Source organism: Phytophthora sojae, assembly GCF_000149755.1.
Source record: "Phytophthora sojae unplaced genomic scaffold PHYSOscaffold_6, whole genome shotgun sequence".
NCBI lineage: Eukaryota > Oomycota > Peronosporomycetes > Peronosporales > Peronosporaceae > Phytophthora > Phytophthora sojae.
This window is the reverse complement of record NW_009258120.1, coordinates 4,111,400-4,127,030: the sequence shown is the minus strand read 5'-3', so window position 1 is coordinate 4,127,030 and position 15,631 is coordinate 4,111,400. Positions and strand designations below refer to the sequence as shown.

The 15,631-nt window shown below is 54.0% G+C and overlaps 7 protein-coding genes across 7 annotated transcripts; 2 read left to right on the top strand and 5 right to left on the bottom strand.

Annotated features, from left to right (window-relative positions):
• Positions 1-12: 12 nt before the first annotated feature.
• PHYSODRAFT_513143 (hypothetical protein) lies at positions 13-1,004 on the bottom strand (the record flags this gene model as incomplete). The annotated part of the gene is made up of 2 exons (XM_009533356.1): positions 13-407; positions 470-1,004. 2 exons carry the CDS (start codon positions 1,002-1,004, stop codon positions 13-15), a joined length of 930 nt encoding a protein of 309 aa, XP_009531651.1.
• Positions 1,005-1,935: 931 nt separating this feature from the next.
• PHYSODRAFT_248631 (hypothetical protein) lies at positions 1,936-2,295 on the top strand (the record flags this gene model as incomplete). Its single annotated transcript, XM_009533355.1, has 1 exon — positions 1,936-2,295. A coding segment is annotated over one exon (360 nt), but the record flags the coding sequence as incomplete, so codon positions are not given.
• A 1,141-nt stretch (positions 2,296-3,436) lies between these two features.
• On the bottom strand, positions 3,437-5,107 carry PHYSODRAFT_335887 (hypothetical protein; the record flags this gene model as incomplete). The annotated part of the gene is made up of 1 exon (XM_009533354.1): positions 3,437-5,107. The coding sequence occupies one exon, from the start codon at positions 5,105-5,107 to the stop codon at positions 3,437-3,439; it is 1,671 nt and encodes a 556-aa protein (XP_009531649.1).
• A 150-nt stretch (positions 5,108-5,257) lies between these two features.
• PHYSODRAFT_511967 (hypothetical protein) lies at positions 5,258-8,437 on the top strand (the record flags this gene model as incomplete). Its single annotated transcript, XM_009533353.1, has 1 exon — positions 5,258-8,437. One exon carries the CDS (start codon positions 5,258-5,260, stop codon positions 8,435-8,437), a length of 3,180 nt encoding a protein of 1,059 aa, XP_009531648.1.
• Positions 8,438-9,442: 1,005 nt separating this feature from the next.
• PHYSODRAFT_511756 (hypothetical protein) lies at positions 9,443-9,961 on the bottom strand (the record flags this gene model as incomplete). The annotated part of the gene is made up of 1 exon (XM_009533352.1): positions 9,443-9,961. A coding segment is annotated over one exon (519 nt), but the record flags the coding sequence as incomplete, so codon positions are not given.
• Positions 9,962-11,360: 1,399 nt separating this feature from the next.
• Positions 11,361-11,585, bottom strand: PHYSODRAFT_415288 (hypothetical protein; the record flags this gene model as incomplete). Its single annotated transcript, XM_009533351.1, has 1 exon — positions 11,361-11,585. A coding segment is annotated over one exon (225 nt), but the record flags the coding sequence as incomplete, so codon positions are not given.
• A 739-nt stretch (positions 11,586-12,324) lies between these two features.
• On the bottom strand, positions 12,325-12,669 carry PHYSODRAFT_303457 (hypothetical protein; the record flags this gene model as incomplete). The annotated part of the gene is made up of 1 exon (XM_009533350.1): positions 12,325-12,669. One exon carries the CDS (start codon positions 12,667-12,669, stop codon positions 12,325-12,327), a length of 345 nt encoding a protein of 114 aa, XP_009531645.1.
• Between the last annotated feature and the right edge of the window lie 2,962 nt (positions 12,670-15,631).

Sequence of the window (15,631 nt, the reverse complement as noted above, 5' to 3'; positions counted from 1 at the left end):
GGCTCCACCACATCAAAAGGAATGGGAGATAAGCTGCGGCGTCATGCGAATGCTACGCAAATCGGCGAGCTTCTTAACACTAACCAGCAACCTGTTGACGTATGCTTGTGCACCAGGAACTGGCTGCTTTGTCGAAGGTGCTTCAGATTCCTCCATAGAAGACTGGTCATCATCAACTTCCAGTAGTTCAATCAATGTAAGCTCCTGTACATCATCAATATCATCTGATCTGTGCTTTCTGGCGATGAACTGAGGGAGCATGCGCTGGCTTGGTGCCTTCTGCATAATCAGCGCCACAGCCAAAGCTTGCAGAGGACATGTCAAGCAATTTGTTGGGTCCTTGAATAAGGAGATGCCTTGTAGTAAAGCTGTTTTAACCCGCTTAAATCGAAGAAATAAGACGCCACCTAGCATAAATGCCCTCAGTGTTAAAATGATTCTGCTAAGCACATGATAATTAATTACTTACCAGGCAAGATGGATAGCTGGCTCTTCTCGACTGCTTCCGCGTCCGAGCTTCGACCGTAAAGGTACCACATCATCACGACTAGGGCCGCGTAGAGGTATTCACTCTCCGTCGCAGCCGTTGAGTACAGTAGAGACACCATAGCTTCTAAGTCTTCTTTAGAGCACGGGGGTGCTTTCTTCTCGTCGCCGAGCTCCTCTCGGTTACTACAATACTTACCCAGCCCTGATAGAATGTTTTGGAGCTGAGATTTAACCAAAGCTCCTTGCAGTAGGTACTTATCTACTAGCCAATTCTTGACGTTGCCATAGTATGCTATACACGTATTGGTTGCTATAACCTTTTCGGCTGATGTGGCTAACGAATATGCATACTTGTCTAGTATAATACGCAATACCTTACATGTCTTATCCCCGTCGATAAGGCGGTGTGTGGCTTCGTGTGTCAAGCTCTCCGCGGCCAGGAACATCGTGAACGAGTTGATCGCCGTCGTCCTGGCCTTCATGCTGTTGGCAGGAGCAAGCGATGCGATCGGCATGCTAGCCTGCCTGCTCTTTTCACTCTGAACGAAACACTGTGTACCGACCACTCAGGTTGGAAACTGAAGGATATTTTTGGGATATGCATTTATATAGACAGTTGTATGGCATTAAAAATATTCTGACAAAATTCCAACCAAATATGGTTGGAATGGTGGAAAAATACCCTACTTTAGCGAAGCTTCCGATTGGCCAAAATTCATCGGACTTAAGGCATTCATTGGGTGAGACTCGTCAAGTACGAGCGTTTTGGGATTGCAAAAAATAGCGGTTGGAACAGAGTGGATATTCATCCATATCGCGACGGTTCCGACATCCCTACATTTTCCGACAACTAGGGAATTGGTCAAAGCCAGGGCAAAATCGGAAATATCGTGAAAGCGGAAATCAAATCATATCTACGGTAATTTAGGTCTAGGGGGCCACTTGACCGATTTCTAGTCGACTTTCATGCGGCCCTAGGAAATCGCCTCTAGAGACCCCTGGGCCGGGAAAAACGACATTTCCACCCGCGAACTGGTTGGGGCCCCCGCTCTGCTCGCTCGATCATCTTTGCGAAAAACTGATCATTTTTTGTTTTGAGGCATTTTGGCCTCGGAACAATGTGCACCGGAGCCAAGTAAGTGAGGCCGGCATCCAGGCAGGGGGCCACAATTAGAAGCATTCCAGTAGCAGCTATTTCCTCCAAACGATTACCATTAGCTAATGCATTGTTTTTGGTCGCGTCCGGGAAGCCTTTTCATTCGAATCGCCCGCCAAGCCCTCGATCCAGAACGATGCACGCGAATCACGGCTCTTGAGCCAATCACGGCTCTTGACTGCGAGAGACGATGAAGAGAGGGTGATCCCTCCAGGAGTGACCATGAACTTCGCGGGGCACTTTCGGGACAGCAAGGAGACGGCCAAGTGGCTCAAGGCTTGGCCAAGAAGGGAGAATCCGAAGCTATCGTCGCTGCAAAACTGGGAGTGTCCAGCGTCCCGCAGGCCTTGAAAAGCCAACACGAAAACTGGCAGGCGCTTGTCAACTACGCGAAATGGCAAAAAAAGTATTTCGCACAGTTTGGTACGGGTTACCAAAATTTTAAAAGGACCCAGAATGAGGTGGCGCGCTGGGCTGTTGAAGGTCGAACCGACGAGTGGGTCGCTCGAGTGCTGGGAATGTCGAATCTGTCGAAGGACCGGTACAAGTTTCACCGGAACTACAAGGTATTCGAGATGTTTCAGGAGCAAAAGAAGGCCTTCGAGAATTTACTCAAGAGGCACGTGGCGAGGCGGAACGGTCGAGCATAAGTTTTCCTTTCGTCCGCCTATCAGCTAAATAGCGAGTTAGTTCAAGAGGAGCCACACATAAAACGAAAAGAGCGCTTTCCAGTCCAAAGCAACGCTCAAAGTTACTCAAACCTTCACGCTGATTCCACAAATTCACATTGCTTCCCGTTAGGCAAACCCCGCAGAACTGACTCGCCACACGCTGATCTTGGTTCATTGACTGAAGCGATAACTTCTTTCATTCGAACGCCGTCGGAGCAAAACATGGTGATCGCCTGAATGAAATGTGTACTAATACCGTAGAATTGTTCACCGTACCTCGTTCCTCGTGGTCATCGTAAGTTGCTTCAATCCATTGCAATCTCTTGCGGTGTACCATTTCTCCAGTACGAAGAGATGGGTGGATGCTCCAAGGACATCTCCAAGTAAGCTTACAAGGCGTTCGAGGGGCTGCATACGAGCCAACATAAAAAAAATTAAATCGTGTCTGGCGCCTTCGAACGTGCTAGTGGGCGTCATTTGCTACGCTGTAATGTATGCACCAACCCAGAAGGCTGTAGAATGGACGGCAGTGTGCCGTGAGCTGAAATCCGCACTGGATCCGTCCTTGAGTTTGCAGGTCACGGTATTTGGTCTCGATAGGGACAAGTTCAGCCGCATCGATGCCATCGAGTTGGACTGCAGCCCGAACTAGCGCGAGAGTGTTCTTAAAAATGGCACTTGAAATTTATCACGACGCTTGAATAGAAGAAGTTATCTGTGACCGTGAGGGAAATGGTCTCAATGAAAACGGAGAGCCCGATGGACCAAGATCAGCGGATGCTGCGGAGACTACTGAGCCAGTTCTTGCAGGAGCGGGGTTATGTATAACGCGGGCTAACTTTTGAGCAACACAACGAATTGAATCCGAGACACCTTGCACACGCTTTTCAGTTTGCGTAGTGAAAGTGAGTGCTCTGATGATGCCAGCTCTTGGGTGAAGCCGGGGGTAGCGAATCGAGGATGTGAGAGAGCACGGATGGGATTTTAGCGAAATACCTCTTTTTCAACTCGTGCACGGCCTTATACACTGAAAAATACCTTTGAGCATTGGTGGCGTTCTTGTACAAGGTTAGCTTCAGATTGATGTACTACTTACATTTATGTCCAAGCTGTCATTTCATCACCCCCAGGTCGTATCCACGCGTACGCTTTCAGGGATCGCAATCGTGATTTTCATTGACGCTGCGTCGCTGGCGTCCACATCGCGACGACAGCTCCAACCCGCAGAGCCCCCTCGCTTCGAATCGTTCTTCTCATGCAGCGACTCCAGTAGCATCAACAAGTTGGGCGGAGCATTTCTCTGCTCGGCGATATCGAGGATGGCACCGTAGCCGATAGCGCTTGCGTCGACCATACCCTGCACCACCGTGTTGCCCGCAGGAGCTGATGTTGGAGGCGTGGCGTTTGACGAGGTAGATGACCGGCTGGAGGAAGGTGCTGGATCCGTGCTGTTCGACCAAACAGAGTAACGAGATGGCGCGGGGGCTGGCGTCGAACTCCACGCTGATGAGGACGCGGGTGCTGACGCTGTAGCGAGCCTGCTGCTGTTACCGCCGGGGAACAGCGAAATGATCGTTGACTTAGCGCTCTTCGGCTGCACCAGCGCTTCCATGGTCTTCCAATCGCGCACCAGCGCACAGGTCACAAGAGCCGAGAAGAGGTAACGCTTCGGGTCAATGTTGAACTGCTCGCGGAGCGGGCCTGGCTGGCACGAGCTGTGCCGCGTGTGCGACTTTTTGGTGTCTCCGTGGTAAAGCATCGAGTAGCGGAGGAACTCGCCCACAGTCATGCGATGTACACATCTGCGCGGGAACGCCAACCAGCGCGGATCCAGCTCCAGGCGCTTCACATTGGCCGTGATAGCAGCGACCCACTGGCGCTGGACCTCGGGCGTGAATGCGTCCAGGATCAACTCCTCCGATCCCGCCGCGTCGCAAATCTTGACACAGTACGGCCGCAACGAAAACTTGCCGCGGTAGTCCAGCGGCTCGATCTGCATGCCTCTGGCGAGCGCCAAGCTGCCCTTCTTGTTGCCTTTGCCCATCTTGTCGTGGAACGGGTTCCTGGACTTCTCGAGCTTGTCGCCGTCGTGCTTGAAGTACACGATCTCCTTCTCGGTGAGCTGCATGTACCGCATCCTCCAGTTGGCCTGCAGGTTGCCCACGCCCCTGGCCCGCTTGTCCAGGTACGCCTCCATCCGGCAGACCTCGGGGGCCGTGCTGGCGTCCTCCTTCTCCGTCTGGATCTGCAGCTTGGACAGCGTCACATACTCGTGCAGCAGGTCGAGGATCCACACGGGCAGCCGGTGGCGGTAGAACTTGGCGATGTCCAGCACGTCGTCCGTCGTCCTGAGCGAGCGCTCCAGCTCGCGGTCGTAGAAGACCAGGGACAGCAGCATGGCCGCCAGCTCGCGGTACCGCTGCGTGGCGGCGTACAGGTCCAGCAGGTTCTTGAGCGCGCCGAGCGACACCGTCTCATTGGCCACCATGCACTGCTCCACCAGGTAGTGCACCCATTGGCTCAGCGCCAGGGGCAGCGCCGCCAGCTGCTTGCGGAACAGCGCGGGCGCCATCGTCTCGGACACGAAGAGCAGCACGTCCAGCATCACAGCCGCGCAGCCCGAGGCCTCCGCGGCCGCCAGCAGCGCGCACTTGTCCGCGAACGAGCGCAGCGGCAGGCGGTACAGGTCGCGGAAGTCGCGCCCGGCGTCGGCCGCCAGCTCGCCCTCGTCCAGCAGCCCCAGGTGCACGCACAGCAGCTGCGCCACGGCGTCCTCCGCCGCCGCCGACATGATACGTCAATTCGTCAAATTGAGCCTGATACCTCTGATGCAACCCCTTATTGTGGGTATGGCACACGAGTCGAACTTAGCACTAACTTCGCGTTGTGTGTCACGAGCGGCTGTGGCTGTAGAGAGCTGGAGTTGTAGATCGTAGTAGCCATGCCCGGAGCTGCGGACGCCAAGGCGCTGGCCGCGGCCATGCGGCAGACACTGAACCTGCCGGCCACGCGCTTCCCGATGCGGGCCAACGCGGCCGCGCGCGAGCCGCAGCTGCACGCGCGCTGCGTGTCGGCGGCCTACGCGGAGCAGGCGGCGGACGAGTCGCGGCCGCTCTTCGTGCTGCACGACGGCCCGCCCTTCGCCAACGGCAGCCTGCACATGGGCCACTTCCTGAACAAGACGCTCAAGGACGTGATCAACCGCTACCAGCTGCTGCGCGGCCGGCGCGTGCGCTACGTGCCCGGCTGGGACTGCCACGGGCTGCCCATCGAGCACAAGGCGCTGACGCTGCTGCAGCTCGAGGCCAAGGACCTGTCGCCCGCGCAGGTGCGCGCGCTGTCCCGGCAGCTGGCCCGCAAGGCCGTGCAGGAGCAGCAAAAGGACTTCGAGCGCTGGGGCGTCCTGGCCGACTGGAGCGGCGCCGACGCCGAGAGCGTCTACCTGACCATGGCCCCCGAGTACGAGGCCCGCCAGTACGACGTGCTCAAGAAGATGGTGCACGACGGCCTCATCTTCCGAGGCTTCAAGCCCGTGTACTGGTCGCCCAGCTCCCGCACGGCGCTGGCCGAGGCCGAGCTCGAGTACCAGGACGATCACGTGTCCCAGGCCGCCTACGTCAAGTTCCGCTTCGCCTCCATGGGTAGCAATGCTAGTAAGGAGATGGCCAGTGTGCTGGAGAAGTATGGAGACAAGTTGTCGGCCGTGGTCTGGACCACCACGCCCTGGACCATCCCGTCTAACCAGGCTCTGTGCGTCAATGCCGAGCTGGACTACGTTGTGGTGCGGCCCCGCGGCGCCGATTCGGACGCGTGCTATTTGATTGCGAGCGCGCTGCAGGAGAGCTTTGCGACGATGCTGAAGGGAGACGCCGAGACGGACGTGGAGCTTGAAGTGCTGGAGACGCTCAAGGGTGCCGATCTGGAAGGCGCGCACTTCACGCACCCGCTCGTGAACCGCGACGCGGTGGTGCTGGTGGGCGAGCACGTGACGACGGACGCTGGTACAGGTGTGGTGCACACGGCTCCGGGACACGGTCAGGACGATTACTTCGCCTGGATGGCTCACCACTCGAAACCGGGTGAGCACCCGGACATTTTGTGCCCTGTCGACGCTGACGGCTGCTTCACTGCCGAGGCGGGACAAGGACTCCAGGGTTTGAGTGTAGTGGGAGAAGGCAACACGGCGGTCATCGATCTGCTCAAGAGCTCTGGCAACCTGCTGTCAATCAACGAATACCATCACCGATACCCGTACGATTGGCGCACGAAGCAGCCTGTGATCCTTCGTGCTACGGCTCAGTGGTTCGCGCGACTGGATGCGCTTCACGCGCGCGGCAAGCGCGTGCTTGAAGACTCGGTGCAAATGGTGCCACCGAGTGCTCGTCGTCGTCTGGAGGCTACGCTGTCAAGCCGTCACGAATGGTGTATCTCCCGTCAGCGCGCGTGGGGCTTGCCTATCCCGGTGTTCTACCACAAGGTCACGGGCGAGCCGTTGATTACAGAAGAGAGCATCGAGCACCTCCAGAACATTGTCAAGTCGTACCGCGTTGAAGGTGAAGACGGCGAGGTCGAGCGTGAAGGAGCTGATTGCTGGTGGGATTTGTCAGTCCGTGAGTTGCTGCCCGAGTCGCTTCAGGACCAAGCCGACCAGTACGAGAAGGGCACCGATACGCTCGACGTGTGGTTCGACAGTGGCAGCAGCTGGCACGCGGTGCTGCCGAACCTGCTTGAGCCAAACGAGGAGGGACAGATTCGCGCCGACGTGTACCTGGAAGGTTCGGACCAGCACCGCGGGTGGTTCCAGTCGTCGCTTCTTACGTCTTTGGCCATGCAGGGCACGGCGCCGTACAAGAACGTCATCACTCACGGCTTCACGCTGGATGAGCGCGGCAGTAAGATGTCCAAGTCGCTGGGCAACACCATCGTGCCGAACGACTTCATTAACGGATGCACGATGCCTGTGCCCGTCGCCGATAAGGGCTCAAATGCCAACAAGAAGAAGAAGGCCAAGAAGAACAGTGACATGCCTCAAAAGTCTCCCAAGGTCAAGCAGATGAAGGTGCCGGCGTACGGCGTGGACGTACTTCGCTTCTGGGTGGCGACGACCGACTACACTGGCGACGTCAGCATCGGCCCTGGCGTCGTCGGCAAGGCGAGCGACGCGCTTCGCAAGGTCCGCAACACGGCCCGCTTCTTGCTCGGCAACCTACAGGACTTCGATCCGGCGCAGCACGCCGTCCCGCACGACAAGATGCAGTTCTCGCTGGACCGCTACATGCTGCACGAGCTGAACTCGCTGGCCGAGTCGGTGACGGCTGCGTACGACGCGTTCGCGTTTAACCGCGCGCAGCACGCGCTGTCGCACTTCATTTCGACCGACCTGTCGGCGTTCTACATGGAGGCGACTAAGGACCGGCTGTACTGCGATGCGGCGGACTCGCAGACTCGCCGCTCTGCGCAGACGGTGTTGTGGCTGTCGCTACAGGCGTTGACTCGCGCTCTTGCACCTGTGGTGCCTCATACGGCTGAAGATATTCGCCTTCACTGGGTATCGCAGCTACAAGGCGAAATTCCACTTGAGGAGGTTCCTGGTAGTGTCTTCCTCGAGGAAGGCTGGATGCCCAGCGCCGAGCAGTGGAAGAACGACGAGCTGGCCCGCGACTGGACTGCGATCCGCCAGCTGCGCTTCGAGGTGAACCGCGTCGTGGAGCAGATGCGTCAGGCAGGCCGCGTCGGCAGCCAGCTCGAGTGCAACGTGTACGTCGTGGCCTCCGAGTCCGATCCGCGCGTTGCCGACTTTTTGGCTCCGCTGGCCAACAGCTCGTCGGAGCTCGAGGACGTGCTGTTGTGTTCCAGCGTGGAGGTGGTGGCGTCCGAGACGGAGATCGAGAGCGCGGAGCAGTTCAAGGCCAGTTGCCAGCTGGCCATGGGCCCCAACGATGCGCCGATGGAAGTCAAGCTGGTGCTGACGCCAGCCAAGGGCCACAAGTGTCCGCGCTGCTGGAAGTACGCGCCCGAGGTGGATGCGGCCGAGACGCAGCTGTGTCTGCGCTGCGCCCAGGCCACGGACCTGCGCAGCGTCTCGGATCTGGCCAAGTCGCTGATCGAGGAGGACGCATAAAGGCCGTCAAGCCACTGGCTTGACGTCGCTCGTGGCTGCCACGAGCTGGGAACAGTGTTCCCGGAACACCACCCACTCGGTGGCGTGGTTCGCTAGCATCTTGTATGTAAGGCGATCGTAATAGAGCAACAATGTGCATATCGATTAGGTATTTTTCTGGTAGAACATTTGTGTGTGTTTTCTAGATCAGCGCAAATTTTCGGCCTAAAACTGAAGTGTCATGGTATCGTTTGGACCTCACCTCAAATTCTGAAGCGTGTTGTGCCAATATTGGGGCCTAATCTGGCATCGTTACCTCCATCCGTGATCTCTCACATCTCGAGTTCGATACCTCGGCTTCACGAAGAACTGGCACCAACAGAACGCTCGCTCCCACTACGCACGAACTCGAAATGTTTGATTATCAGTGGCAATAATGAGGGAAATGGTCTCAATGAAAACGGAGAGCTCGATGGACCAAGATCAGCGGATGCTGTTGTCTACTGAACCAGTTCTTGCAGGAGCGGGGTTACGTGTAACGCGGGTTAACGTTTGAGCAACACAACATATCGACTCTATGAAATGTCACTTTTCCGTCCAAAGACCAACTCTCAAATTTTCCCAAGCCTCCCCACCGAGAGCCCACAAATTCACGTAACGTTAGATTCCCGTTAGACAAACCGCACCTCTGCAGATCTGACCCACTACACGCTGAGCTTGGACCCACTTTCAGCATAACTTCTTCCATTCGACTGAGTTTAGGGACTAAACACAGTAATGCATTGTGTTCTACCGCGGAATTGTTTTATCTCGTTCCTCGTGGACAGAGTATGTTGCTAACATTAAAAAAATGTATCGTATGCCTTCTTGACCTGCTACTTTGCACCATTTGCTACGGTGCATCGAGCCAAAAGGCTGCGAGGCAAGAATGAACGATAAGGCTTTCCGGTCCAGAGACTAACGTTTCATTGGAGATTGAACACCAAGTTTCGTCTATGCTTGGTCCCTCTCGAACTAATTTGCTGGTTAGCTGATAGGTGCGCGAGAGTAATGCTCATGCTGCAGGTTCCGCCTCGCTGCGTGCTTCTGGAGTAAATCCGCGAACTCCTTCTTTTGCTTCTGAAACATCTCGAACGCCTTGTAATTCCGGTGAAACTTGTACCGGTCCTTCGACAGATTCGACATTCCCAGCACTCGAGCGACCCACTCGTCGGTTCGACCTTCAACAGCCCAGCGCGCCACCTCATTCTGGGTCCTTTTAAAATTTTGGTAACCCGTACCAAGCTGTGCGAAATACTTTTTTTGCCATTTCGCGTAGTTGACAAGCGCCTGCCAGTTTTCGTGTTGGCTTTTCAAGGCCTGCGGGACGCTGGACACTCCCAGTTTTGCAGCGACGATAGCTTCGGATTCTCCCTTCTTGGCCCAAGCCTTGAGCCACTTGGCCGTCTCCTTGCTGTCGCGAAAGTGCCCCGCGAAGTTCATGGTCACTCCTGGAGGGATCACCCTCTCTTCATCGTCTCTCGCAGTCCTCAAGAGCCGTGATTCGCGTGCATCGTTCTAGCTTGGGCGACGATTCGAATGAAAAGGCTTCACTCGACGCGAACAGCAGGTCGGCAGCAAGTACCAAAAGAGAGGAAACACGCATTCCTGGAGTAGAAGTGGGAGGCTGAAAAGTAAATTGCGGACTGAACCGTCGGTGAGCATCAGAAGGCGGCACTCCTAACAGTGACAAAGCTTGAGAACACCAGATGTTGTACATACCACATGGTACAAGATATTGCTGGCAAGTCACAATACTTAAGTAGTTTCAGTTTTGTAATTTTTTAAATTTACCAAACTGCTTGCTTCGAGCAACCTAAGCCTGATAAATCAGAGGTATGCAGTTTTTGCATGCATTCGCGTCTGCACATGGATTAGTTTCCACCATGTATATATACGGTCAAGCTCGTGCCTTCGACATTGGGCAGGGCCGCCGATTATGGCATTTATATTTATGATGACAGAATCGGCAAATAAATAATGTCGCTTGCAAGAAAACCCCACTGCATAAATAATGACATGAGTACCATCCCTACATAAATAGTAGAGGATGTTAGCAACTTCGTAAATAACGACTCAAATTTACGGTCAACATTTTTATATGTTTAGTTAAAACGAAATCGTCGACAGTGTTAGCATACACGAGATCCCTGCATCCGATGCCATGCTGCTTCGCGCTCTGAGCGCCCCGAGTGACTGATCATCCCAGGCGTTCGAGGCTCAACGAGCACAGCGATGCGTACTGCAAGAGGTACTTCCGCTTCACCGAGGATGCGATTCGCGCGCTCAGCGCAGCACTACATTTCTCGACGTCATCACCCGCGATAGAATCAAACGCTACAGTATCGAGGCGCTGTGCATCTTCTTAGGTTGACATCCCCAAACCAATAGTACGATCAGGAACTCGGATATCACTACTCTAAGCAACATATTCTACTTTATGCTGCTCTTTGTGGTCAATGGCTGCCTACTCTACTTCGACGCGCCGTTCAGACGCGCAGCCGAATCGTCGTCATCCTCGTGTGCCTCGCTGGGAGAGGCAAGGACGTCACACGGATTAGGGGGGGGGGGGCACTTGAGACTGGATGAGGTGGTTCGAGTGACTCGAACCACCGCGACTCGAATCGAGTCGGGGCGCTACATGTACCTGTAAGCGCCATGGGGCCATGGTGCTCGAGGGGGAGATGCAGGATGAGAGTAACGAGCCAATCAAGGCTTGTAGACTCGTGAAAAAGCCTTACGAGTTTCTCGGGAGATTCCGTACTAACACGACGCCCCTCTTACGAGTTCGGGAACATAGACAGCGGTGGTCGAGTGTCTTTGTCCCCAACTCCTAAAATACCAATTTGCTAACATCCTCTAATGGTGCTGTGCAAGTGCGCAACTTTGTATTAACGTAGCTACGCAGACCATCTACAGTACCTACGTTCCAATAGCTCGCGTTCTGACGCAGGAACAAAATTTGTTCCAGCGTAATCGGGTGCAGTCCGTTGCGCTCGTGCCCAAGCGTGATGCGGGCAACACTGAAGAACCGCTCGACGACATTGGACGTCGGAGGGATACTGCGAAGCAGTTTATACTGGTGCTGGTGCTGAATGAGACGTCTGCGTTTCTGCAAACGCTCCACGAAGGAGCCTTGAGAGCACGGTTGTAAAAGTTCGGTTTTTGCTTAATGGAACTATGGGTAAATCCAGCATATTTGGGTTTTGCAGGGGTTTTTTTTGCCTATAATGCAGAGTTAAAGTGCAAATATTAGGACAAACAGTCCAATAGTTGGCCAAGGATAAATTATTTTATGATTTTGAGACCAAACGAGCCAATCAGAAGCCTATATTGTCGATTTTTTTGAAAAATAGAAAACCCACCTTCTTTCACCCAATCCCCCAGATTCAATCACACGCCCAACTTTGTCGAAAAAGGTGGGCTTTTAACAACACTGCTTGAGAGTCGTCGTCAGCCGATAGATCCGGTGTTTTTAACCCTATCGTGATCAAAAGGATACTTGAAGTATCTTTTAGTTCGGGCAATACTGGAATGAAGATATTTTACCGTCGCATTTGGAGAAGCCTACGAACCGTCGTCTAAGTTCCCACCAATAACCTAGCTGTAAAAGGTCTATCAGTAACGGCCAAACCTCACGAATTTCCATCACACTATTATGTCTCTTGGAGTACGTACTTTTATGGCTGCTATTTAGCACTGGCGCCAGCGAACCAGCGTTGAGTGCTACCAGTAAGCCATCACGAGCGTGGCCATCACGATGCCACAAGCAAGGTCGGCAAACTGGGCATGCCAGAAGAGTGAGCATGCACATATAATTCATAGCTAGACGTCTACGATGCAAAAGGAAGAAAGTGCCGAGCCGTTATTTATTCGTCGGGAAGTTTCGCCGTAGGAAGAACATCGTATGCTAGACCTTCGGGTAGCTTCTGTAACCAGCTAGGCGTACGATGATAGGTACATCTAGCGCAGCGGCATATTGCATCCTTGGCATGAAAAGATAGCAAGTCAGCCATTTCAAGAAGCTTTGCTACCTTCGGCCCAATCTTCTCCAGCTTCTCGAGCTCCTCCTTTCCGACGAAGTCTGCTGGTTGGAACCTCTTGATGCCGCCGTTGGGGTTGCGACCAGGTACGCATTCTTGTGGCGTACTGAGGAAAACGCGGTTCTCGTAGATATAGTGCGAGAGAAACCAATCTCGGTCCTCCGGTGTCATATCTTTTTGATCCTTACCTCGGACAGGTCCATGCAGTTCTCAAGCCAATACATCAACCATATCACGTTGTGTATGTTTTGCTCTTCCATGCGATGAAGGTTAGACTCGCGAAACATCGCGTGCATTTCAGAAATGGGCAGTATGTCGGCAAAGTCATCTATGTCGGAGCTCGATCCAAAGCGGGGTTCAAACACCTTGTACACAAAGGTAAGATATCGACGGCCATTATTACTGAAAAGCCAAACGAAGACTTACTCGATTCTGCGCCGGCACAAACACAGGAAGGAGTGTGTCAAATGTGAGCGTCGGTGCGGAAAGTTCCTGTGTCTGGTTGTTGTCCTTCTCCATACTTATTGGTGCTCTGCTGGTGACCGCGAAGATTTCGAGATGAGGAGAAGGGTCGCGCTCGCACGGCCAGAGCATGCTCCCAGGCCCAAGATCGCATGACCCAATATCGCTAGAAAGGTCGCGATCGTTGGGCTCGCAGTGCTCGCAAAGGCTAGAACTATCTATCTCACGTGGGTTGATCGAGAAGAGCCCCCCATGCCGATCGCCAGAAAACCCCAGGGATCTGAAGGTGAGGTGCCGTGCTGAAAGCCTATCACTACATTCAATGTGATGTCGAGGACTACGACTGTATTGATAAAGGTACAAATAATATATTGCAAGTCGCAAGGCAAATCGTGCTCACGACCTGAACTAATCCACGGATGGTGTTAGCATTAGCAGCGCCCGCCGGTGTAGCCTTAGCGTCGTGCGTTGTGCCCCCGCCCCGAAAAGCCTTCCCTACCCTCTGTGTCTCCCACAAATGGTACCCTATGTAATGGGCATATCAGGCACAGTAGTAAGCTAAGTGGTAAGTATAGTTTTACGCCTGGGTTTAGTGAGACCGCTGCCGTGTGTAAAACTATACTCATACTTACCACTTATTAGTTCCTCCGATCGACACACGTTAGCACCTAAATTTTGTTAAACCTGTTGTTGATGGCTTGTAGCTTACTACTGCCCATTACATAGGGTACCATTGTGAGGAAGAATTTGCGTTAGATTGATCGATAATAGTCGCCACGGCTCCGACCGTTCTTACTCATTCCACCAATAGACTCAGTACATGATATTTTCTGTGTCTTCTTTGTCCCGGTTGCTACGGTTGCAGGCGTCGTCACGACCGGCACGCCAACGTGCGGAACCCAATAACAAGGAGACTATCTCACCTTAGCGTTGGCTAATTTCATGTGAGGAGCTACATACTACATTCAAACACCACCAATGGACACCCGACCGCCTAAAGCTCTGCTGTACCGCCAGTACTACCTGCCCAATTTACGGCGCTGGGACAGAATTGATCGAGATAGGCATGAGGTAGAGCATGGCTGCAGTGCATTGGCGACGCTGCCAGGCCACCCAATCCCTGAAAAACTACAGCTTACTTGTATATACTTTGTCAATTGGTGCGTGCATTGGCACCCGCGGGGCATCACTACCATTTACCGTAAATGTAAACGATGCTACTACTAATACCTGGCTTCATCACCGGCATGACCAGCGTGGCGGTCGCCGTGGGCACTGGTGCAGTGCTGTATCCATTTGCCATCGCATGAATTACCATGCCAAAACACCAGCTCCTAATACATACGTCTTGTTACATAGTATTGATGCGTCTTCCTTTCTCCCTCGACTTATCGACCCAAGTGCGACAAACTTCGACTTCAAGTGAGCGAGTTATCTAGCCGTCTCGGACGACTTACTCGTGGTTGAAGTCAAAGTAAGCTTGCTCTAGCTGAAGCGCGAGGTTTTTTCCTTGGGCTCGCTTTAGCCAATCACGCGTCGACCGCGTAAAATTCCGCCAATGACAGTACGACCGAAATACACGGCTTCGTATGATTGGGTAGCGCGTAGATCCCGCCAAAAATCCTCCCTGTGTCGCGCCGTGCGGCGCGCGTTTTATAAACTCGCAGTTGGAACTCATTTTCCGATTTGCGTGAAGCCGAGCAACCCACCTATCTGGGCCGTCGAGGTGCTGCTGCTCACAATGCCGCCAGCCTCACCAGCACAAGAGTCGCATCGAGGCCACGCTGGCCAACGGCGCCGCTACCCGACCCCATCAACTGCGACACGACGACGCTGGCCCATAAGAGCCGACGACGGGACTGAATGGGCGACCTGCTGCCCGATTGTCCGCCGGCGTCAAGTTCGGCTCGGCCACTGAGGCGTCGGCGGATACACGGGTGGGACGCTAATGACGACGTCAAGCGTAACGCGGCCTCGGAAGGATCGGCGAACACATGAGCAGCACGCTGGCCGGCCACACCGTGGACGAAACGGCTACGGGAGACACAGAGGGTAGGGAAGGCTTTTCGGGGCGGGGGCACAACGCACGACGCTAAGGCTACACCGGCGGGCGCTGCTAATGCTAACACCATCCGTGGATTAGTTCAGGTCGTGAGCACGATTTGCCTTGCGACTTGCAATATATTATTTGTACCTTTATCAATACAGTCGTAGTCCTCGACATCACATTGAATGTAGTGATAGGCTTTCAGCACGGCACCTCACCTTCAGATCCCTGGGGTTTTCTGGCGATCGGCATGGGGGGCTCTTCTCGATCAACCCACGTGAGATAGATAGTTCTAGCCTTTGCGAGCTCTGCGAGCCCCCTTTCATGATGCTAAGATTCCACGAGCCCATACAATTGCCAGTGCAAGGTCATTTGACCACCTTCTTAGCTCCACAAGAGGTGAATGTCGGGGAAACGGAAGTATCTCGATCAATGCTCTAGCGAGCGGACTTCTAAGTGCCGGCAGCCAGTACAAGCCACGCACTCAGTTGGCCATGCCCCAGCTGACCTCCGTACGGAATAGTTAGGCGCATACATTGTACGTTCGGGGCGGTAACAGTGATGTGTTGGTGTGATTTAGATGTAGATTTGGCTTCCGATCGAGTAATGTTCGGAGCTGTGTGG